The sequence below is a fragment of the Thalassophryne amazonica genome, chromosome 2 (genome assembly GCF_902500255.1).
Source record: "Thalassophryne amazonica chromosome 2, fThaAma1.1, whole genome shotgun sequence".
Lineage (NCBI taxonomy): Eukaryota > Metazoa > Chordata > Actinopteri > Batrachoidiformes > Batrachoididae > Thalassophryne > Thalassophryne amazonica.
Window position 1 is genome coordinate 65,039,484 of NC_047104.1, and position 25,020 is coordinate 65,064,503.

The 25,020-nt window shown below is 42.4% G+C and overlaps 1 protein-coding gene across 1 annotated transcript in view; it reads right to left on the minus strand.

The window, feature by feature from the left end:
- trpm7 (transient receptor potential cation channel, subfamily M, member 7) overlaps positions 1–25,020 on the minus strand; it is a 165,365-nt gene that overhangs the window by 134,590 nt on the left and 5,755 nt on the right. Inside the window, 5 exon segments of the mRNA XM_034186905.1 lie at positions 11,641–11,843; positions 16,183–16,232; positions 16,235–16,268; positions 16,270–16,390; positions 22,202–22,240. Of these exon segments, the coding sequence (XP_034042796.1) occupies positions 11,641–11,843; positions 16,183–16,232; positions 16,235–16,268; positions 16,270–16,390; positions 22,202–22,240 (447 nt within the window).

Sequence of the window (25,020 nt, forward strand, 5' to 3'; positions counted from 1 at the left end):
GAGGAATAATGACGTTTAAACAGACTACAACCACAGTAAGAACGGGATACCAGAAGGGATACCCCGACAGTTAGAAGCCATAGACAGTAGCAGAGTTAAAGCAGATGAAGATGCGGATAAATGGGGATGGGCATTGGCTCTGTTCGGGGTTACTCCAAAATCCGTTCTAGGTTCCAGGAGGTGCAGTGGATTAATTACTTGTGGTATAATCAGCAAAGATACCTGAACTGGACATTGGCAGCAGTAGGAGCCTTAACCGAACAACTGCACGCCACCTCGCTAATGACAATGCAAATAGATTAGCTATCGAGATGATGATGGCTGATGAACAAGGAGTTTGTATTATGATCAAAGCCACCGAATGTTGCACAGCTATTCCCATGCGTACAGGGGAAGACGGAAATTTGACAGAGCTCTTAATCACACTTGAAGAGATGCAACAGGAACTGTTAAGTAACTCCATAGGAGGGAGAAATGAAACTGACGATTCTGGATACATTGTAGGGAATGGAATGAATATTGGCCCACTGTTTTCACTGTTTGGGACTCTAAGGAGAGGGTGGATATCATGAACGACTGGTTATACCAGATAGGTGTAATCTTGGCACTAACAGGGGGGTGGCGGTCTTGCTGGTAATATGTTGTGGTATTCCCTTGATAAAATTTCTGGTCATAAATTGATTTCATCCACAGTAGGACAGCTCCCCCTGTTAGCCATCCGAGCCCTAGAAGAAAGCACAAACGAAACAGACAGAGAACAGAATATATGGAAATGGATGAAATACCAATTATCCTCCCCCGACAGCCCCCAGCTCCCTAATATGTGGCGTATACCCCAGATAGGGGAGAACTGGGATGGACCGTGCTTGGTGATATTGTAGACGAGGAAGAAGACATGCACGCACATTACATTCACACACATGCACCCACAAAAATGAGGGATAGGATAGACAATATCTGAAAGAATGACATGGAGCTGTATAATGAACGTTATGTATATTACTAGGACACAGGAGTATGGCTGAGAGACCAGACTCCCTGATCAGGGACCTATGCCTGATCTGCCTCTATCAAGTCTGATTGGACTCTCAGAACTGTTTGGAGAAGAGGATATACAGGAGGGATGGTCGAGACATGATTGGTCACCACAGCCGCCTTCCATCCAGCAGCTAAACCAGTTGGCAACAGAAGGATCTTCATCGTTCCAGCACCTGGCGATGACGGCTTCACAGAATCTGCCTGCAGCAAGAGTCGGCCCGAGGACTCCACCATCACCTGAAGGACCCTTTGGACTCAGGAACACACCCCTTCCGCAGATGCCATGGAGACAGTCACATGTGCCAGTGGCAACGATACCCTCCAGGGGAGGCAGCCAAGGTCGGCCATATGCAGCAACCGCCCGAGTGCATCCTAGACCCAATCACTGCTAGGACCTGTCCCCAGCTTTCCACCCCCAAGGCAGGAGAGATATTCTGATCAGCCCAGTACCTCTGGAGGAGGATCAGCAGGGGTGGACCTTAGTCGAACTCACCCACCAGGACAGAGGGGAGCTTTGTACAGGCTACTAAATGCCCAGAGTGTCCCAACCACTTGCCTGTGCGACATCAACAATACTCCCCCCACACACGAAATGCCTTCCCCCTTGTACTTCCTGTCCCCTGGACTGCACAACCTTAATCTGGTCATGGTCACCCCACTGGACATGGCAATCTTGGTTCGAGAGCTTTGTCTTCCACAAGAGTCTGTTCCAAAAACCTTGGAGCAGCTCCTGCCCCTCACAAATCACATTCCCCATGAGCTATTTGAGGAAATCATGCCACAACTAAGTCAGACAGCTGCATACCTGTTCAGGATACACCGTGACAATGCCAACATCTCTTGTGCTCAGGAGGGCCTCCATACTCAACTGTGTGGTCTTCAGTCTAGTATGGACATGCTAGCCAGCATGATGGAGCATATGGAAAGGGAGCAGCTAGGACTGGCCACCACCACCCTGAATGTGGGCAAGAATTCTCTGGGGGCCCTGTACAACCTGGCCAAGCAGCACAAGGAGCTGGAAAGATCCATCAGAGAACTGCACGACTGTCTGAAAGCCAGAATTCCTGATCCTTCCCCCACTACCCCTGAAAGGCCAACCTCCCCATGTTCCCCAACTTCTCCCAAAACTTCAGATGCTGAGTAAATGCTGAGGAGCGCGGACTGACGTAATGGCACTGAACACGGACTATGATCTTGGTTCTTGAGTTTGAATTGCGGACTGGTTTCAGAAATCTGAGTGTAAATAAAAACAAAGAAGGATATATGTTAGTAACAAAGGTTGGGTAAATGTCTGTCCTTACCATCATCTGCGTAACACAGATAAAGCTAAATGCATACACATAGATATCACATTGCAAAGTTATAAAAAGGGGACCCTTACACGGCGTGTTTGTAGATTTAGTAGTAAAGATGCACCATAGGGACCCCTTTTTCTTAAATTATAGCATGCCTCAAGAGACATGCATCGCCTAAATTTGGCGTCTGGCCAAAAAGGGCATTAGAAAACAAGCTGAAAAAGAAGAAAAACAAAGTGGAGAATGTTGAGAAATGGCCTATAATGAAAACCATTATATGATTGATTAAGGCAAATTACTTAAGGACGGACATGAAGGGAAACCATTTATTGTGTTTATCATTTAACTAGACATAGCTGCGCTAACCTTAGAATAGTTTCTTGATTGGTTGACTAAATAGTGGTAACGTAGGGGTTATTTGATGCATTTAAATAATAAATGTGTGACGCTTTAACAAAATAATATGTAGAACCAAGTATAATGGGTTAGAGCCTCTGGTTGAGTGAGTCAATAGATGCCAGAAGATGATTGGTTGCACTGATGTCAATGTAAAGCCTTTACTTTGCCATGATTAAGAAGTTGCTGTAACTTGTTTTATGTGGCCATTTTAAGTGCCTTGAATTACACCAAAACTCAATGTTTGAATGTCACCTTGCATTGATATAATCCAGCTAATTGCTCACCTTGTGCCTTAGTATGTAGGTTCACCTGCACTGCAATATATTTACCGTGTGAAGTATCACTGATATTCATATCCGCACCAGAGTTATCAGTAAGTCGAGTGATGTGTTTTTCTTTTTTATTATTGCAATGCACAAATGAAGATGTCTTGTCAGTAAACAATCCAAGAGTATAGTTGAAGTAATGGGACTCTTTCGAGTCCCAGAGGAGGGACTGTAGAAGAATTTTTAGGTCCATATTTGAACTGTGATGAACTATCAAGTGTCCTGATCCGAACTGTATGTCCTCTGGTTGAACTAGCAGGTGTTCAACCCAAAAAAAGGGCTCTATTAGTCATTCAGTCTGTCAGGGGCTTTCCAAGGCCTCTTAGGTGCTTTCCCGCAGGCCACGTGCAGGGGCCTCAGGCCAGCTGCACGTGTGACTGAGGCCACGTGCGGGGGGGGCCTCAGGCCAGCTGCACCTGTGGCTGAAGGTCTTTTAAAAAATCAGTTGTAAATCCTTCATGTTTTAATGGGAGCATTTGTCACATTGAATAATGGCCTAAACACCTGCTTAGGGTTCACTAGAGGACGCTTCCAATAGAAAACCATGTCTTGGGAATGAAATAATAAAAAAGTTGAAGGAGGAGCGATGCCCGTGGGTCTCCAATAAATAGACGAGCGCGGTTGTCATATTCAGTCTCTCTAGAGGACTCAGTTTGTCTAAGCTTTGTGTCGAAGGCTTAAATAAACTTAAAAACTCTGTGCATTTTATCTTGCTTAAGGCTGAATTATTCTAAAGTGTTGTCCTTTTTCTAGCATATCACTTGCAATTAGTTTGTGTTATCTAAAAGAAGACATCCCGAGAAGACTAAAGACGAGCCGCGACAAAAATTACACTGAAATAAATCGTTATCTAGTTATCTAGATCAATCTAAATTCGCAGATTAAACAGCTAACAGATACAGCAAAACACCGCTGTGCTCCGGAACAGGAAGTGATACAATACCGCAGTGAGAGCCAACCACCAGTCACTACGGTGATGCATCAACTCCTCAACTAAGACTGAATTTGAAGCTAAACTGCCTGGGGCCTGTACTACGATGCGGGGTTACTGGCTTATCAGGGTAACTTCGGGAGTAAGTTGATGACGTGTGGAGTAACTTCCCGGTTAACCCGTACTACAAAAGGTGGATAGGTTTTGATCGAGGTATGCTGCCATGGCAATTTACGCTGCGTGCCAAACCTGCTCCGAGCAGGTTATGTTCTAGGTTAGCTTGAGATTTTCGCTTAACCACTCCCTTTATAAGTACCGCCCATCCACCGTCAATCACTCCTAAGACAATACCGGCCTACCTGGATGATCCGTTTGATATTGGGGCAGAAATTGTGAGGGGCTCTCGTCGCAGGGCGAGGGTTTTTAAAGACTGCCAGAATCCGCTGACATACCCGGACGATATTCTCCATGAAAGATATAGATTCTCAGCCGAGGGAATTCGTTATCGTTGTTAGCTGATCGGGCCAGACGTCTCTAACATCACCCATCGTAGCAATGCCCTGACCATCGAGCAGATAATGTGCCTTGCGCTTAGACAGTCTGCCAGTGGACAATTTATGTATTCCATCGGTGATGCTGAACATCTGAGCAAGAATACTATATGTCATATGATTCGCAAGGTAGTACTTGCTCTATCTAAACTGTTGGATGTATTTGTCGTTTTCCCTGGCCATTTATCCACAATGCAAATCAAAGAAGGGTTTTATGCAATCGCGGGTAATTAATAATATCAAAATAGGTCTAATGCATGTCCATTAATTAGGCAAAGTGGGGCTTATCAATAATTTCTCCTAGGTTTCCCAAGAGTAATAGGAGCCATTGATTGCATGCAAATCCCAATCAGTGCACCCCTGGGAGAGCACGAGGGTGATTATGTCAATCGCAAATCTTTTCACAGTATCAATGTGCAGGTATAGCTGTTCTATTCGGCCTATTTCATATACCCATTATCGCGTAGTCCACTCTAAGCTCACCTTCTTTTCACTTATTTCAGCCACATAAGGGTTGCTTTGGTTTGGGTGATTTTTCTAAATATTCTAATATACAATTACTATAATTACATATTTCACATTTTTTTTATCCCCACATGGGGCTGTCCTGTTGGATAACCTTCATGCCAAAGTGATATATATGTAACTATGTTAACAGAATGACCATTAATGGCTTTAAATCCTAAGATAGGTAGCCTACATCTTAGTAGGCCTATGCCCACTTCTGAATCGTGTTGCATCTGGGCGTAATTAATGAAAGAAAGTCATTATTTTACACACATATCAGACATTCCACAGGTTAATCATCTGTAACAGATTTGGATAACAATTGAATTGTACTTACGCATTTAACCGATCAGCAATACGTTGCCAACAAGCCTGTCTTGCTTTATTGGCAGACGATGTGTTTGATTTCCCCCTTAACGTTAATTTCAATTCCTCGTAGCTCCGCATAATAATCGTGCATTCATCTTCGGTAAAGTTAGGTGACCCGCGCCATCACTGAAAAATGGTGATGTGCGCTGCAACCTGCCCCTTTTATGTGAATGCGCACAAACTCCAATTAGATTAACACAGGTTCAACAAATCAACATCTTAGTCAGTGTCGTAGTACCGATTAACACCACTTGAGAACACCAGGTTTTGTCAACCCCGGTTTAAGAAGTTAACCCTGGGTTACATCTGAGTAAGTTAACCCCGCTTCGTAGTACAGGCCCCTGATGTCTTAGCCTCACATTTGGCAAATACCCGATCAGTAGGACAGCCTTGTGGATAGTTTAAAACTCAGTGCTCAAAACTACACTCGGACATGATTGCGCCACCTGAGTTAAAACCGCGCTCCCCAAAACACAGTCACCATGGTTCAATGATTACCTGCATGAACTCAAGCATAAGGCAAGAGGTCTAGAACGGAAATGGTGTAATTCAAAATTAGAAGTTTTCCACCTTGGGAGGCGTGACACTATCTTAGACTACAAGCATGCATTACTGGCTACAAAGCAGACCTATTACTCTGATTTGATAAACAAAAACAAGCATAACTCAAAGTTATTGTTCAACACGGTGGCAACACTTATTCATGGACAACCACCTGTAGTTCGCTCTCCTTTTACAACACAAGATTTCCTAGATTACTTTGAGAAGAAAACAGAAGACATTAGGTTAAACATATCCCAGCATGCCCGAACTTGGCCACTACGCCCTGCTATTGAGGTGGGCGCCATTACTGAGGTATTTCCTAGATTTATAGAATTTGATAGTATCTCACTAGGCATGCTGACGAAACTCGTAATGTCAACAAAAAGCACAACCTGTTTATTTGATCCTATACCAACAAAACTGTTTAAGGACCTGTGGCCCACCCTTGGGCTGACTGTGCCGGAAATTATTAATCTTTCTTTAACTTCTGGATCTGTTCTTAAATGTTTCAAATTCGCAGTGATTAAACCATTACTTAAGAAACCTAATCTTGAACTTGATCATTTTGCACTAAATTCTGGAAAAAGTGGTGTCACGGCAGCTCGTGGACTATCTTACTGAAAATAATCTCTTTGAGCCACTGCAGTCTGCTTTTAGAAAATAACATTCCACAGAGACGGCTCTCACTAAAGTGGTGAATGAACTTCTGCTTACGGTGGATTCGGACACCACTACGGTTCTGGTGCTGTTAGATCTCAGTGCTGCATTTGATACCGTGGATCATCATATTATACTTGATAGGCTGGAGAATCATTTGGGATTACTGGGAGTGCCCTTGCATGGCTGACGTCATACTTGACTAGTCGTTCTGTGTTTTGTACAGTAACACTATCTCTAACCTTAATGACATGAAATTTGGGGTTCCACAGGGGTCCATCTTAGGCCCCCTGCTTTTCTCCCTTCATATAGCGCCCCTTGGGCATATATTGCGGCATTTTGGGATTACCGTTCACTGCTATGCTGATAATCAGTTATACATGCCGAAACCGCTGGTAATCTTGTTCACATAAAATCTTTAGAAGACTGCCTTGCATCAGTGAGAAGTTGGATGTCTAAACTTCATATTTTTAAAATCTGATAAGACTGAAATGATGGTTCTTGGTCCAGTGAGACATCGGCATCAATTTGACCAGTTAACGCTTAACCTAGGCTCGTGTGTCATACATCACACCGATAAAGTGAGGAACCTTGGGGTAATTTTTGATCCTACATTGTCCTTTCACCTCCACATTAGAAATATTACAAAGATTGCTTTTTTTCTACCTGCGAAATACAGCGAAGATTTGTCCCATCCTGTTTATAGCTGATGCTGAGACCCTGATCCATGCGTTTATCTCCTCTTGATTGGACTACTGCAATGTTCTATTTTCTGGTTTACCGCAGTCCAGCATTAGGGCTCTCCAATTGGTTCAAAATGCTGCAACCAGACTTTTGACACGAAGCAGAAAGTTTAACCACATTACACCCACTGGCTTATTGTCCGTGAAAGATCAGATTTAAGGTTCTACTACAACCCCTGGCAAAAATTATGGAATCACCGGCCTCGGAGGATGTTCATTCAGTTGTTTAATTTTGTAGAAAAAAAAGCAGATCACAGCCATGACACAAAACTAAAGTCATTTCAAATGGCAACTTTCTGGCTTTAAGAAACACTATAAAAAAAAATCAAGAAAAAAAAATTGTGGCAGTCAGTAACGGTTACTTTTTTAGACCAAGCAGAGGGAAAAAAATATGGACTCACTCAATTCTGAGGAATAAATTATGGAATCACCCTGTAAATTTTCATCCCCAAAACTAACACCTGCATCAAATCAGATCTGCTCGTTAGTCTGCATCTAAAAAGGAGTGATCACACCTTGGAGAGCTGTTGCACCAAGTGGACTGACATGAATCATGGCTCCAACACGAGAGATGTCAATTGAAACAAAGGAGAGGGATTATCAAACTCTTAAAAGAGGGTAAATCATCAAGCAATGTTGCAAAGATGTTGGTTGTTCACAGTCAGCAGTGTCTAAACTCTGGCCTAAATACAAACAACATGGGAAGGTTGTAAAGGCAAACATACTGGTAGACCAAGGAAGACATCAAAGCGTCAAGACAGAAAACTTAAAGCAATATGTCTCAAAAATCGAAAATGCACAACAAAACAAATGAGGAACGAATGAGAGGAAACTGGAGTCAACGTCTGTACCGAACTGTAAGAAACCGCCTAAAGGAAATGGGATTTACATACAGAAAAGCTAAACGAAAGCCATCTTAACACCTAACAGAAAAAAAAAGGTTACAATGGGCTAAGGAACAGCAATCGTGGACTGGTGGATGACTGGATGAAAGTCATATTCAGTGATGAATCTCGAATCTGCATTGGGCAAGGTGATGATGATGGAACTTTTGTTTGGTGCCGTTCCAATGAGATTTATAAAGATGACTGCCTGAAGAGAACATGTAAATTCCACAGTCACTGATGATATGGGGCCAGGTTAAAGGCACTGGGAGATGGCTGCCATTACATCATCAATAAATGCACAAGTTTACGTTGATATTTTGGACACTTTTCTTATCCCATCAATTGAAAGGATGTTTGGGGATGATGAAATCATTTTTCAAGATGATAATGCATCTTGCCATAGAGCAAAAACTGTGAAAACATTCCTTGCAAAAGACACATAGGGTCAATGTCATGGCCTGCAAATAGTCCGGATCTTAATCCAATTGAAAATCTTTGGTGGAAGTTGAAGAAAATGGTCCATGACAAGGCTCCAACCTGCAAAGCTGATCTGGTAACAGCAATCAGAGAAAGTTGGAGCCAGATTGATGAAGAGTACAGTTTGTCACTTATTAAGTCCATGCCTCAGAGACTGCAAGCTTTTATAAAAGCCAGAGGTGGTGCAACAAAATACTAGTGATGTGTTGGAGCGTTCTTTTGTTTTTCATGATTCCATAATTTTTTCCTCAGAATTGAGTGATTCCATATTTTTTTCCCTCTGCTTGGTCTAAAAAAGTAACCGTTTACTGACTGCCACAATTTTTTTTTCCTGATTTCTTATAGTGTTTCTTAAAGCCAGAAAGTTGCCATTTGAAATGACTTTAGTTTGTGTCATGTCTGTGATCTGCTTTTTTTCTACAAAATTAAACAACTGAATGAACATCCTCCGAGGCTGGTGATTCCATAATTTTTGCCAGGGGTTGTACTAGTCTATAAAATTGTTCACGGACTGGCACCTCCCTATCTAGCTGACCTAATTAAACCTTACGTACCGGCCCGGGCTTTGCGTTCTAAGGGTGAATAAGAAGTCTGCGGGTCACAGAGCTTTCTCTTATCGTGCCCCTGTTCTGTGGAATGATCTCCCTGCGTCAATAAAACAGATTCTGTGGAGACTTTCAAGTCCAGACTTAAGACGCACTTTCATATGGCTAGCATACTGGTATAGTTTTGTTTTACGCTTTTTACTCTTAATTCATTTTATTAGGAAACTGAATTCAACTTTACCTAAATACCGTCTTTTAGTGAAGCTTAGGGCTAGTGGCCGGCGATCACCTTAGTATTTCTTGTTTTTTTTCTTGTTGTTTAATGCTGACAAATTATACTGTATTTCTTGTCTTTCTGATATCTGTTTCTGTTTTTTCCTCTCTATTTAAGGTGCAGCTCTATCCAGAGATGGTAATTGTATTTGTGCTGGAAACACTCCTGTCCTGTGCACCAACAGCATTTCCTGTATATTTGTTTTGTGAATTGTTTCTGTGAATAGTTCTGTAATTTATGTCTGTAGCATGGCCCAAGCAGAGGGTCATCCCTTTGAGTCTGGTCTGCTTGAGGTTTCTTCCTCAGAGGGAGTTTTTCCTCACCACTGTTGCTCTGGGGGTTAGTAAGGTTAGACCTTACTTGTGTGAAGCGCCTTAAGGCAACTCTGTTGTGATTTGGCGCTATATAAAACATGGAAAAATGAAAATAAAAATGGTGTAGAATTTGTGATCACATTGGGATTACCAGTGTTGAATTTGCATTGGATGAAGGAAACAATTTCCTAATTTGGCAACCCAAGTACGCCCGACTATTCCTCCTTAATTCTACATGTTTATTGTTCGTACAGTCATCGTAGATGCTTTATTTCACAGAGCTTATATACAGCTCTGTTGTTTTATAGCAGGAACACACAAAAGGAGACAGGAAACCAGTATGCGAGACAGAATCTCATATGCAGAGAGTACACATTGGCAATTACAGGAAACAGCTTTATGTGTGCAGAACAGAGAACAGACAATTGCTCGCCACCCACACAGAGGGTCCTGTCAGCAGACATGGATTTGTACATCCTGCAGGGCAGTGACAGGAAGTCATCAATATGCACGTGTCGGCCCGTAAACACATGGTTGGTAGGGAGCACCCTGTAACCATAAGTGGTGACGGCTGTTATTTGTATAGCAGGGATACAGTTTGTCAAAAATGAGCATCGCTGACTGGCATGCAGGAGCCAAGACAGGAACAACATCAAATGGGGCAGAGAGGCTGTATTGCGTGGAATACACGGAACTCAGTCTGCACATCTCGGCATGTTAACACATGCAGGACATGGGACACGGTCTGCACCAAAAGAAGAAGAAGAATCAGATGTCTGCTACTGTTCCCATGCCTAAATATTTTTAGAAATTTTAAAGAGGTATAGATTATGGTACATTCCTATGAACAAACTGTCTGAATAGGTGACATAAAGGTTTAAGAATATGCCACTGGTGCTGTGCATCACCACACTACAGAACTGCGTTCTGGAGGGCAAATGTCCAGGTAGATAACTGGTTCACCCTCACCTCACAAAAGTAGCCATCTAGATGTCAGAGCCAGGTGAAATATGAGTGTCCTTTTAGCTTTTCTAGTTTATGGGGTCCACTGATCATAACCACAGGAGCAAGCTACAGAGTCAAAATGTCAGAGCAGACGTTCCTTCACACTGCAAGTGCCTGGTAAAACCCAATTTATGCTACTCCGCATTTGCAATTCCATAGCCACACAGAACCCTCTGTGTCATTGCGAACCCCCTCAGAGCCTGACGTGCACTTCCCAAAAGTTCTAACTATACTTTGAGACGACAAAGACCACACAGGCTATGATTGGTCCACGAATGCATAATTTCTGGAATCCCACTTTTCCAGTTTCACAGGATAGTCTGCCAGCCTTGATGAAAAACAACATGCCCCCTACTGTTTTGGCGGTGAATTGCATTGTGACATCCACCAACCCCAAAGGAGAACTTTAAATGGTTTATGACTGCATCGAAGCAATTGTGTAACCATGGAATTACCAAGTAGTACAAGCATAAAAAGGCCTTAAGCCTCATTTTAGTCTTCCCAAGTACCTGTTTATTTGACACAATGTCATCCTAATAGTAGCTACAGATACTGAAGAGATAGAGGATCAAAGAATTGTATGCTTAGACCTCAGGTTAGCATCAAAGTCTCACAACATACCGTAAGATAGGAAGTACCAGGCCCCTAAAGACTTGGACCTTTATCTCCTGCAAACATATTGTCATGGAAAAGACTTAATTTTTCATGGATTAAGGGATCTTGCACTCGTCACTAGAAGGCAAGGACATATTTAATCTCCATTACTGACCTGTGTTGACCCCTCAGTGAGAAGCCATGCTCCAGTGGTAACTGCAGCTTTGATGAGGCCTTTTCCTACCACCCGTTTGATGCATGGATGCAGGTCAAAGTTTTGAACTCCTCCGTGGACAGAGATGAGGATCTTCGGAAGCTCCATCTGCCATTCCTTCAGCATCAGGCGAAGGATGCTCTCAGGCCGTGAATCGTAGGACAAACGTACATACTGTCTCAATTGAAAAGGCACCAGCAAAACCATGTAAACACACAACACAAATGGGGTCAGAAGCTGCTCAACAGCTCCCCAAATGCATCCATTTATCTACAGAATGGAAAATATGAAATAACAGTGGACTGACATAATTTTATGTTTTGTTTTTAAAAGATTTTAACTGTGTACAAATGGGTGATGAGCACTTTTCCGAGTGATCATTTTATGTAAAATTACGGTCCTTGTCAAAACTGACACCCTTTCATTTCAAGTGCATACAGCGAGGCAAAAAAGTATTTGATCCACTGTCAATTTTGCAGGTTTTCCTCACAAAGAATGGAGAGGTCTGTAATTTTTAATCATAGGTACGCTTCAGCTGTGAGAGAGAGGAGAAAAAAAATAATCAGAAAAACACATTGTATTATTTTTAAATAATTAATTTGCATTTTATTGCATGAAATAAGTATTTGATACAATAGAAAAACAGACCCTAATATTTAGTACAGAAACGTTTGTTTGCAACTACAGAGGTCAGATGTTTCCTTTAGTTCTTGACCATTTTTTCCACACACTGCAGCAGGGCTGTTGGTCCACTCCTCCATACAGATCATCTCCGGATCTTTCAGGATTCAAGTTTCAGCTCCCGCCAAAGATTTTCTATTGAGTTAAAGGTCTGGAGACTGGGTAGGTCACTCCAGGACCTTGAATTTCTTCTTACGGAGCCACTCCTTAGTTGACCTGGCTGTGTGTTTCGGGTCATTATGCTGGAAGACCCAGTCACGACCTATATTCAATGCTCTTACTGAGAAAAGGAGGTTGTCAAATCTTGTGATACATGACCCACATCATTTCTCCCTTCAATAAGGTGCAGTCATCCTGTCCCCTTTGCAGGAAAGCACCACCAAAATTATGTTTCCACCCCCATGCTTCCACAGTCGGGATGGGTGTTCTGGGGTTGTTCTCATCTTCCAAACATGGGGAGTGGAGTTGATACCAAAAAGCTACATTTTGGTGTCATGTGACCACATGACCTTCTCCCATGCCTCTTCTGGATCACCAGATGGTCACTGGTGAACTTCAAACGGCCTGGACTTGTGCTGGCTTGAGCAGGGGGATGTATGTGCCCTGCCGGATTTTAAAACATGACATTGTAGTGTGTTACTAATGTAATTTTGTGACTGTGGTCCCAGTCTCTGCAGGTCATTGACCAGGTCCTCCATGTAGTTCTGGCCTCTCTCAGAATCTCCTCACCCCATGAGCCGAGATCTTACATGGAGCCCCAGACTGAGGAAGACTGGACAGTCATCTTGTGTTTTCTTCCATTTTGTAATAATTACGCCAACAGTTGAGTTCTCACCAAGCTGCTTCTTGTTGTCCTGTAGCCCACCCCAGCCTTGTGCAGGCCTGCAATTTGTTCCTGGTGTCCTTAGACAGCTCTTTGGGCTTGGCTTATGGTGGACAGATTGGAGTGTGATTGAATGAGTGTGTGGACAGGTGTCTTTTTTATAAGTAATGAGTTCAAACAGATGCAATTAATACAAGTCAAGTGTGCAGAATAGAAGGGATTCTTAAAGAAAAACTCACAGGTCTGTGAGAGGCATAATTTTTCCTGGTTGGTAGGTGATCAAATATTTATTTCATGCAATAAAAAGCAAATGAATTATTTAAAAAAAAAAAAAAATCATACAATGTGGTTTTCTGAATTTTTTTTTAGATTCTGTCTCAGTTGAAGTGTAACTACAATAAAAATTACAGACCTCTCCATTCTTTGTAGGTGGGAAAACTTGCAAAATCAAACTGGATCAAATACTTATTTGCCTCACTGTAATTAAAAAATAAATGCAAAGAACAAACACTGCATCATCAGAATATTTAATAAAATCTGCCAAGGGTACTTACTGGACAAAAAGCTAAAAAAAAAAAAAAAAAACCCCACCTCAGACACAATTATGGCATCCATATATTCTCATTCCTAATATATCTAATTCGAGTACGTCTTTGGCAATAACAACCTAGTCTTAATTCTTGTAGCCATTTACAAGCTTTTTGCACGTGTCTGCTAGTAGTTGTTGCAACTCCTTTGCAATTCATTCAGTTCTCACACTTTGCGATTCCTGCATGCTCATATGTTTGTATAGAGTTTTTTTTTCTCCAAAGGTTTTCATGGGATTTAGGTGAGAATTTATTACTGGCTGTTTTACAACAGTCCATTCTTTCTTTTGTGCTTTGTGGTTACTATCCTGCTGAAAAATCCAGGACCCTTACCTTAACCTGCTGTTCTAACAATGGGCAACACATTTCACTGTAAAATGCGTCCACATTTCATCAACCCTTTGATATAACATACGAGGTATGTTAGAAAAGTATCGGACCTTTTTATTTTTTGCAAAAACCTGATGATTTGAATCACGTGTGCTTGCATGAGCCAACCTTGAACCTTCGTGCGCATGCGTGAATTTTTTCACGCCTGTCGATTGCGTCATTTGCTGACAAGCAGCATTTGTGTGAGGACGTGTGTCATCCTCTTGGCGGATTTTCATTGCAAGGAAAATGGCGGAACGACTGGAGCAGGGCCGCATCAAATTTTGCCAGAAACTGGGCAACAGCCAGGTGGAACCCATTCGGAAGATTCAGACCGCTTTCGGTGACAATCCTATGGGCATCACACAGATTAAGGAGTGGTACAACCGGTTTAAAGACGTCCGCACAACAGTGGAGAGCGAGCCACACTCAGGTCGGCCATCAACATGCTGAAATGACCAGATCATTTCCAAAGTGAACGCTGTGGTGATGCGGGACCGTCGTGTGACTATCCGAGAAATTGCGGAAGAGGTGGACATCAGCACTTTTTCGGTACATTCCACTGTGACAGAAGATTTGGCCATGAAAAGAGTGGGCGGTGAAATTCATGCCGAAGCTGCTGACGGCGGAGCAAAAGCGCCTCTGTGTTGAAGTCTCACAGGACATGCTGGACTCCGAAAATGATGCCCACCTCTTCCACAATTTCTCGGATAGTCACACGACTGAAAAGCCACCGAAAGCCGTCTGAATCTTCCGAATGGTTTCCACCTGGCTGTCACCCAGTTTCTGGCCAAAATCTGATGCGGCGCTGCTCCAGTCGTTCCACCATTTTCCTTGCAATGAAAATCCGCAGAGAGCACGACACACGTCCTCACACAAAGGCTGTTTGTCAGCAAATGACGCAATCAACAGGCGTGAAAGAAATCCACGCATGCACATGAAGGTTCAAGGTTGGCTCATGCAAGCACACGTGATTCAAATCCATCAGGTTTTTTCAAAAAATAAAAAGGTCCGATACTTTTCTAACAGACCTCGTATTCTATGCCTCCAGGACCAGAGAGAGTAAAGCAGCCACACAGCATGATCAAACCTCAGTGTTTTCCTACAAGTTGGGTGTTCTTTTCCTTGTGGGCTTCATTTCATTGTCTTTAAACAAAGTGATGCACTCCATCCCCAAAGAGCTCTACTTTGGTTTCATCTGTTTATCCAACATTATCTCTGAAAGACTGCAACAGACATTTTTCTGCACACGTTGCCTTTCTGTGCCACTGCCCTCCTTGGCCTTTCCTCATGGAGCCAAACTTTGTTTTATATGAAGCGTCTCAACAGCTTTATAACTGAAACATCTTGATAACATTACAAATTGTTGAAAGCGCACTTTCAACCTCTCTGGTGATCGATATAAAGTGTTTGGAACTAGTGTAAATTGAAACAGGTACCAATAAGGTTAGTTAGGTTGTAAGGTTAGACCTTACCCTTGTGAAGCATCTCAGGGCAACTGTGATTTGGAGCTATATAAATAAGTTTAACTGACCAGTAACTCCATCCAGTGTACATTTTATGTCCACATCTTTTTATTTCAAAATATGAAAGCATATTATATTGCTTTGTTCAATACCTTTGAATGTTTTCTTCAAAGTTTTAATAATACATTATTTTGCATTTATTTCTGAACATATTCTAAACCTAGGAAGTTGTATTCAAGGTTATAAATCATTCAACACCACGCAAGGTATTTCTTGCCTTCTGTTAACCAACAAATCAATACATTTTAAAATATGCTCTCAAATGAATACTGAATAATTAAAACATGTTTTAAACATTACCAACAATGTTCATAATTATTCACAGAAATCAAGTAATCCTTTCAACAACATGAATACATAAGATTAAACAAATTACTTCTCATTCTAAAGACCAAAACAGAGCTTAAAGGAAACATTTCAGAGTACTGTGTTGGACCATTTGACCCACACTCCACAACACAGATAGGTTAAAAAAAAAAAAAAAAACACTGAATCAAGATTTCAAACAATGAATTATGGCATCCTACCTTGGCTTTGTAAGAGTGAGACCCTCCCTGGAAATTAATGACACCATAGCATCAGTGGGACTAGCCTCTGTGTGATTTTCCACTGACCCACTCCTGCAGCTCTGACATAGGCAAGTTGGTATTGTCGCCCAGCTTCACATCGGAGTACTTCGTGGCCAAGCTGGCTGTAAAGCCAACATGTTGCCGCACCAACCGTCCACAGCAGCACCTTGAAGGTGACCAGAATTACATTAAGTGGACAGTAAACACACACTCATCTTCAACGCTTTTCCAAGATCGGGTCACGGGGGTTGGAGCGTAGCCAGCAGTCATAGGGCGTGAGGCAGAGTACACTCTGGACAGGATGCCAGTTTGTTGCAGGAGGGACAGTAAACTCAATTAAAATGATTTTTTGTTCAAATTCATCATAAAACATCAAATCATACAGTTATAATACAAATCTATGTACTCAGCTTCATTAATAAAAAACACAAAGATTAACCAAAGAGCTTTCCAGAGAATGGGACAATATGACTGACTACAAGAAAATAAACTGATAAAAGAATAAAAAGAAAATGAATTAAAAGACAATTAGAATCAAATTAAAATTTGTAAATGATGAAAAATACTTAAAAAATATATTATATTCACAGAAACCTTTGCAATAAGCCTCTCACTATGAACCAGAAATGGTTTTCTACAATTTTCAGCTAACAGCAACATTAACAGGCTAGCATACTATCCAAACAACCTGTACGGTAATTAGACTGACTAAAATCTTATGATACTTAGTCCACTAATTAATTTGATGAAACTATTTAGATGACTAAAACTAGATGACATCTGAGTCAAGTCTATGACTAAAACTAAACCACAAGCTGTCAAAATCAACACTGGACCAATGAAAGAATGTAAGGAAAATGCTAATATATCATCCCTGTGCTTGTCTAATGAAAGCATGCTGATGCAATACAAATAGCTGAGAGCTCCAGGTAAATATTTCAACATCCAACTTGGGGGAGGAGGAAAGTGTGGAGGAAAAAAAAAGAAAAAAAAAAAAAAGAAAAGAACTGACCCTAAATTTGAGTAAGTGCATATAGAGAATGAATGAATAAAAATAACAACAATTATCCAGAATCAGGATTACTAAAATATACCTGAAACAAATTTGCTTCAAGATTCTGACACAGACAGACACAAAGACAACATTTAATACAGTCAGATGAGACAAAATTTAACTGGCTTACTTGAAAAATGCCATGGGAAGGTAATTAGCATTCAAATAAATGTCCAGCTGTAGATTTTCTTGCTTTCTGAGCTACATAAGTTACTTTAGGTGACAACATGCATCCTGACACACAAAGCCTGGAAGTTAATTGTTTCCTGAGGAGGGGTCCTGTTCACTGGCATAACAATGGAAAAGAATTTGCCTGCAGGCATTTTCTGGTGTAAAGTAAGGTGCCCTGAGACAAGCATGTTTTTGATTCACGCACTGTCACACACAGTCCCACCCACTGTGTTCCCAGCTGGACTCTGTTCTTTGTTCTACCGGCTGCCACATGCTCTGCGCTGGATGCTGCGTATCTAAAAGAATTATGTTGTGGCGGATTAATCATTTTTTCTGCAATTTGGCCGTTGAAAATGGTTCTAATCACTTCCTGAATCACAGAGGAGGCTGCAGCTGGAGCTGTTCGCGCGCACGCACGCACGCCTAACAAGCTGCAGAAAGCATTTTTGAGCCGTCTAAAAGGTAATTATTTGAAAAAAAAAAAAAAAAATTACTTGCACAACCAAAAATCCATCTTATATCAACCTTAAAACTCCTCCTCTGATGTGTCAGACTCTTCAGCCCAGGTTACACATAGACGGTTTCGTCGGCGGGTAGTATGTAGACCGAAGTTCGCGGTAGTTCCGGCTGTTTTTGCGGTGGAAAGGGGCGGAGCATTTCGCCGGCGTTTTGAGCGCCATACTAGCCGCAAATACGTGGATAAAACGCCGCTAAATCCGCCGAATAAAGCGGAGTTTTGACGCCGTAGCATCCGGCACATGTCAGGCAACGGGGGTTAATACTCAGTTCTATCCTTTACAATCGCAGGTTAAGACGCGCGTGAGAACGGTGGTGTTCTGCCGCCGATAATGCCCTGGGCACCTCTGGATTTATCCAGGCAAATCCTGCGTTACTCCAGGAACATTTGCTTATAGGCACCGCCCCCAGAGTATAATAGGCTGAAGCACCTGTCAGTGCAGGGGGAGGGAGTGACAGGGAGCTCATCTCTCAGCCTTTTCTTTTCTCTCCTTTTTCCCCTCCTCAACGTGTTGCTCGTCTGCACCACAGGGCTACCCTCTGCTTCTGAACCAGACCGCTTGGTAAGTCCTTGCCGCTGCCAATTTTATTTTAGGAGGCATACTGGAGCTTCTCTGCAAAAATATCTGGAGCTGGCCGCGAGTGAGAGACCTGCATGCAGCGCACTAGCGTTTTTTATACTGACCCGCCGCCTATCGGCCGTTTGGAACACCGTTTTAACCGAGAGGTGGCATTTAGAACAGCGTACTGACCGCTAGAGCCGCTGTTTTGTCTGCCCCTGTCGCTGGTTAAAACGCCCTTTGAGGACGCCGATGGGGCTCTATCGCGCTTTTTACATGCTGTTGATTAGGGATACAACGCGGCCACCAATTACAGCGGTTGTAAACTACGGCACTACCGGAAGGGGCAGGATGACACAGCGATTTTAAAAAGTATCAAACGCCGTTGTTCACGTTGTCTCGTTTGTCGGCCACTTCTCTGGAGCGCTCCCGGAATTATTCGACATGTTGTGAATAATTTTTTTCGACGATTCCCCGGTGAAGCCGGAAACAAACCACGCCCCCGTGCGCCGGCTGTCACTACGGCGTTTGATCCCTAAACGGCCCAGAGGGGGCAAAATCTCTGCCGGGACAATTCCGGGAGAGTTTACCGTCTATGTGTAAACGGGGCTTTCCTCTCTGGGCAGAGTTTGAGGGGAGAGCAGCAGCGGTGGCAGACAGTTTTTTTTTGTTGTTGTTGTTTTTTTACGTGCACGCGTGAACAGATCGTCTGTGAAGATTATTTTATTTATTAACTACACAGATGTATAATAAAAAAAATGGTGACTGCTTTATAACACAATTATGATAGTTTGAGGGGAGAGCGAGGAACTGCAGCGGCAGCCAGTTTTTTTTTTTCTTTTCTTTGTTTACATGTGCGCGCACAAACGGGACAGGAGGTCTACAAACTGCAGCTCCTGCAGCTCCAGTTATTTGGTGCAGCTCCTGCAGCAAATAATGAAACTCCCCGAATTGGGAACGTCTCATAAGGATGTTGTGAACCCAGGGATGGCGACGCTGGTGACGTTTGTTAGCTTTCCACAACAAATAGAGCACAGCAACTCGCTCCGTGTGTGAGAGTCATAAAACGCAGGGAAGACAAAGACAACACACTGGAAATTGTTTTTTTCCTTATTTATTCCTTTACTGGTTCATTCTACTGGTGATTATAGTTGATAAAACTTGGATAAAGTTACTTGCACCAGTGCTAGTGCAATATAAAATTACGTGCACCGCTCGAATAATACAGTAGTGTTCTGAATAATAGTAGTGCTATGTGACTAAAAAGATTAATCCAGGTTTTGAGTATACTAAACTAGTATTTAGTTGTATAACCACAGTTTTTCATGATTTCTTCACATCTGCAAGGCATTAATTTTGTTGGTTTGGAACCAAGATTTTGCCCGGTTACTAGTGTGTTGGGGTCACTGTCTTGTTGAAACACCCATTTCAATGGGATGTCCTCTTCAGCATAAGGCAACATGACCTCTTCAAGTATTCTGACATATCCAAATTGATCCATGATACCTGGTATGCAATATATAGGCCCAACACCATAGTAGGAGAAACATGCCCATATCATGATGCTTGCACCACCACGCTTCACTGTGACCTGTGGCTTGAATTCAGAGTTTGGGGGTCGTCTCACAAACTGTCTGCGGCCCTTGGACCCAAAAAGAATAATTTTACTCATCAGTCCACAAAATATTCCTCCATTTCTCTTTAGGCCAGTTGATGTGTTCTTTGGCAAATTGTAACCTCTTCTGCACGTCTTTTATTTAACAGAGGGACTTTGCGGGGGATTCTTGCAAATAAATTAGCTTCACACAGGTGTCTAACTGTCACAGCACTTAAGCCCCGTTTACACACAGACGGTTTTGTCGGCAGGTAGTATAGACCGAAGTTTGCGGTAGTTCTGGCTGTTTTCGCTGTGGAAAGGGGCGGAGCATTTCGCCCGCAAATACGTGGATAAAACGCAGCTAAATCCGCCGAATAAAGTGACGTTTTGACGCCGTAGCATCCGGCACACGTCAGGCAACGGGGGTTAATACCCAGTTCTATCCTTTACAATCGCAGGTTAAGACTCACGTGAGAACGGCGGTGTTCTGCTGCCGCCGATAATGCCCTGTGTACCGCTGGATTTATCCAGGCAAATCCTGCGTTACTCCAGGAACTTTTGCATATAGGCACCGCCCCCAAAGTATAATAGGCTGAAGCAGCAGGAATACATGCCTCTGTCACTGCAGAGTCCTTGCCGCTGCCAGTTTTCTTTTAGGAGGCATACTGGAGCTTCTCTGCAAAAATATCTGGAGTTGGCCACAAGTGAGAGGCCTGCATGCAGCGCGCTAGCGTTTTTATATTGACCGCCACCTATCGGCCATTTGGAACGCTGTTACCCGGGAGGTAGTGTTTAGAACGCCGTACTGTCCGCTAGCGCTGCCGTTTTGTCTGCCTCTGTCGCCGGTTGAAACGCCCTTGAGGGCGCCGATGTGGGCTCTATCGCCGTTTTACACGCCGTTGATTAGGGATACAACGCCGGCCGCCAATTACGCCGGTGTAAACTGTTGCACTACAGGAAGGGGCAGGATGAAACGGGGATTAAAAAGTATCAAACGCCGTTGTTTGTGTTGTCTCCATCGTCACACGAATTCTCCGGCAGCGCTCCCGGAATTATTCGACATGTTGAATAATTTTTTTCGACGATTCCTGGTAAAGCCGGAACTAAGCCACGCCCCCTAGTGCCGGCATTAACAACGGCGTGTGATCCTTAAGACGGCCAAAAACTCTTCCGGGACGCTTCAGGGAGCTCTTACCGTCTATGTGTAAACGGGGCTTTACAGGTAACTCCAGACTGTCTTTGATCATCCTGCAGCTGATCAATGGGCACACCTTTGCCATTCTGGTTATTCTCCTATCCATTTTGATGGTTTTCCGTTTTCTTCCATGCGTGTCTGTTTTTTTTTTTTTTGTCCATTTTAAAGCATTGGAGATCACTGTAGATGAACAGCCTATAATTTTTTGCACCTGCATATCAGTTTTCCCCTCTCCAATCAACTTTTTAATCAAACTACGCTGATCTTCTGAAAAATGTCTTGAACGTCCCATTTTCCTCAGGCTTTCAAAGAGAAAAGCATGTTCAACAGGTGCTGGCTTCGTCCTTACATAGGGGACACCTGATTCACACCTGTTTGTTCCACAAAATTGACAAACTCACTGACTGAATGCCACTACTATTATTGTGAACACCCCTTTTCTACTTTTTTTTTTTACTAGCCCAATCTCAGAGCCTTAAGAGTGTGCATATCATGAATGCTTGGTCTTGTTGGATTTGTGAGAATCTACTAGTACCTTGTTTCCCATGTAACAATAAGAAATATACTCAAAACCTGGATTAATCTTTTTAGTCACATAGCACTACTATTATTCTGAACACTACTGTACGTGCACAAACTAGCACATGCACATACTAATTTGACCCCTGCATTGTCATGGCTTGATAAAACAGCTGCATGCTTTTTCCTTCTTGTGTACAGCTGTTAAAGTATTTATTTTATGTTTAACACATCATGACACAGGTCATGCTGTTGCGTGAATCAAAAACATGCTTGTGTCAGTGCACCTGTAGCACAGGTTTACATGGATCCTCACATACTGATTCTGTTAGACTGAGTGAAATAAAGACCAAACAGTTACTTACCGAACCAGCTGTTGGCAAATCTGGCATCCTGGAAGGCATCTGTAAGAAAAAAGCAAACATAATTTAAAAGGATATATGTCAGAAAAGTACAATGCAAAACAAGAACAAAATACAAACCAGATTAAATGAGGAACACAAAGACAGTAACAGGTGGGCTAATTTCACTGATTAGAAAGCTCAATAACTGCGATCACAAGTCAAGTCATTTGAGACCACGAATGGTTATTGGTGCAGCCCACTTAGACTGGTTTTTAAATAAGTTCTTAATCTTGTCAAAGGAACCTTCTATTTGATCATTGTCTGCACGTACTGTAGTGAGGGAGAGGAGCAAGTGGGAAGCAATTGTTGAAAAAGGAAACAGAAGAAAGAAATTCAGCAATATAATAAGAATTGCAAGGGATGGAAATTATACAAAACAATGTATTTAATACAAATAACTGAACCCCAACTACAGCAACTGTGGAAATAAATGTTTTTCCCTTTCCCTCTCTGTATGAACAGATTTAGAAAAGGAGCTACTCGATTAAATGACCTACGCTACCCAAAGATTAATATACGGTGCGTTCAGAAAATATTCACAGTGCTACGCTTTTTCCACATTTTTTATGATACAGCCTTATTGCATAAACAGATGAAATTCCTTTTTTCCTAAAACATTCTACACACAATACCTCATAATGACAATGTGAAGTCACATAAATATTCACAGCCTTTGCCATGAAACTCAAAATTGAGCTCAGGTGCATCCTGTTTCCACTGATCATCCTTACAATGTTTCTCCAGCTGGAGTCCACCTGGGGTAAAAATCAATTGTTTGGACATGATTTGTAAAGACACACCTGTCTATATATATAAGGTGTCAGAGCACAAACCAGACATGATGAAGTCAAAGGAATTGTCTGCAGACCTCTGGGAAAGGGTACAGAAAACAGTCCTGCTGCTTTGAAACTCCCAATGAGCACAGTGGCCTCCATCATCCGTAAATGAAGACGTTTGGTTCCATGAGGACTCTTTCTACAACTGGCAACCCATCTAAACTGAGCGACTGGGGGAGAATGGCCTTAATCAAGGAGGTGACCAAGAGGCCAATGGTCACTTTGTCAGAGCTCCGGCATTCCTCTCTGGAGAGAGGAGAACCTTCCAGGAGGACAACCATCTCTAGAGCAATCCACCAATCAGGCCTGTATGGTAGAGTGGCCAGACGGAAGCCACTCCTTAGTAAAAGGCACATGGCAGGCCGCCTGGAGTTTGCCAAAAGGCATCTGATGGACTCTCAGACCATGAGAAACAAAAGTTCTCTGGTCTGATGAGACAAAGATTGAACTCTATGATGTGGATGCCAGACATGATGTTTGGAGGAAACCAGGCACCATCCCTACAGTGAAGCATGGTGGCAGCACAGGTGGTGACAGAGACGTTCTTCAGCGGCAGGAACTGGGAGACTCATCAGGATTGAGGGAAAGATGAATGCAGTAATGTACAGAGACATCCTGGATGAAAACCTGCTCCAGAGTGCTCTTGACCTCAGACTGGGGCAACAGTTTGTCCTTCAGCAGGAAAATGACCCTAAGCACACAGCCAAGATATCAAAGGAGTGGCTTCAGGACAACTGTGAATGTCCTTGAGTGGCCCAGCCAGAGCCCAGACCTGAATCCAATTGAGCATCACTGGAGAGATCTCAAACGGCTGTACACCGACGCTCCCCATCCAACCTGAAGGAGTTTAAGAGGTGTGCTGCAACGAGGAATGGGTAAAATGCCCAAAGATAGGTGCATCAAGCTAGTGGCATCATATTCAAGAAGACTTGAGGCTGTAATTGCTGCTAAAGGTGCATCAACAAAGTATTGAGCAAAGGGTGTGAATACTTACGTACATGTAATTTCTTAGCTTTTTTTTTTCATGTTGTCATTAAGGGGTGTTATGAGTAAGGCTGTGGTATCGACTCAATATCAAGAATCGATTTGATTCTGATTCTTAAGATTCAGAATCGATTATTTCTTCCCATCCGATATCAATTTGGGTTAGTGTAATTAAAATAATTTGAGCTTTTACCTGATTGTCAAGTTTTGCCTGCATTTTGAGAGCCAAATATTGTGAAGTAGTATTAATACAACCCCTGGCAATAATTATGGAATCACCGGCCTCGGAGGATGTTCATTCAGTTGTTTAATTTTGTAGAAAAAAAGCAGATCATAGACATGACACAAAACTAAAGTCATTTCAAATGGCAACTTTCTGGCTTTAAGAAACACTATAAGAAATCAGAAAAAGTAATTGTGGCAGTCAGTAACGGTTACTTTTTTAGACCAAGCAGAGGGAAAAAAAATAAGGGCTCACTCAATTCTGAGGAATAAATTATGGAATCACCCTGTAAATTTTCATCCCCAAAGCTAACACCCTGCATCAAATCAGATCTGCTCGTTAGTCTGCATCTAAAAGGAGTGATCACACCTTGGAGAGCTGTTGCACCAAGTGGACTGACATGAATCATGGCTCCAACACGAGAGATGTCAATTGAAACAAAGGAGAGGATTATCAAACTCTTAAAAGAGGGTAAATCATCACGCAATGTTGCAAAAGATGTTGGTTGTTCACAGTCAACTGTGTCTAAACTCTGGACCAAATACAAACAATGTGGGAAGGTTGTTAAAGGCAAACATACTGGTAGACCAAGGAAGACATCAAAGCGTCAAGACAGAAAACTTAAAGCAATATGTCTCAAAAATCGAAAATACACAACAAAACAAATGAGGAACGAATGGGAGGAAACTGGAGTCAACGTCTGTGACCGAACTGTAAGAAACCACCTAAAGAAAATG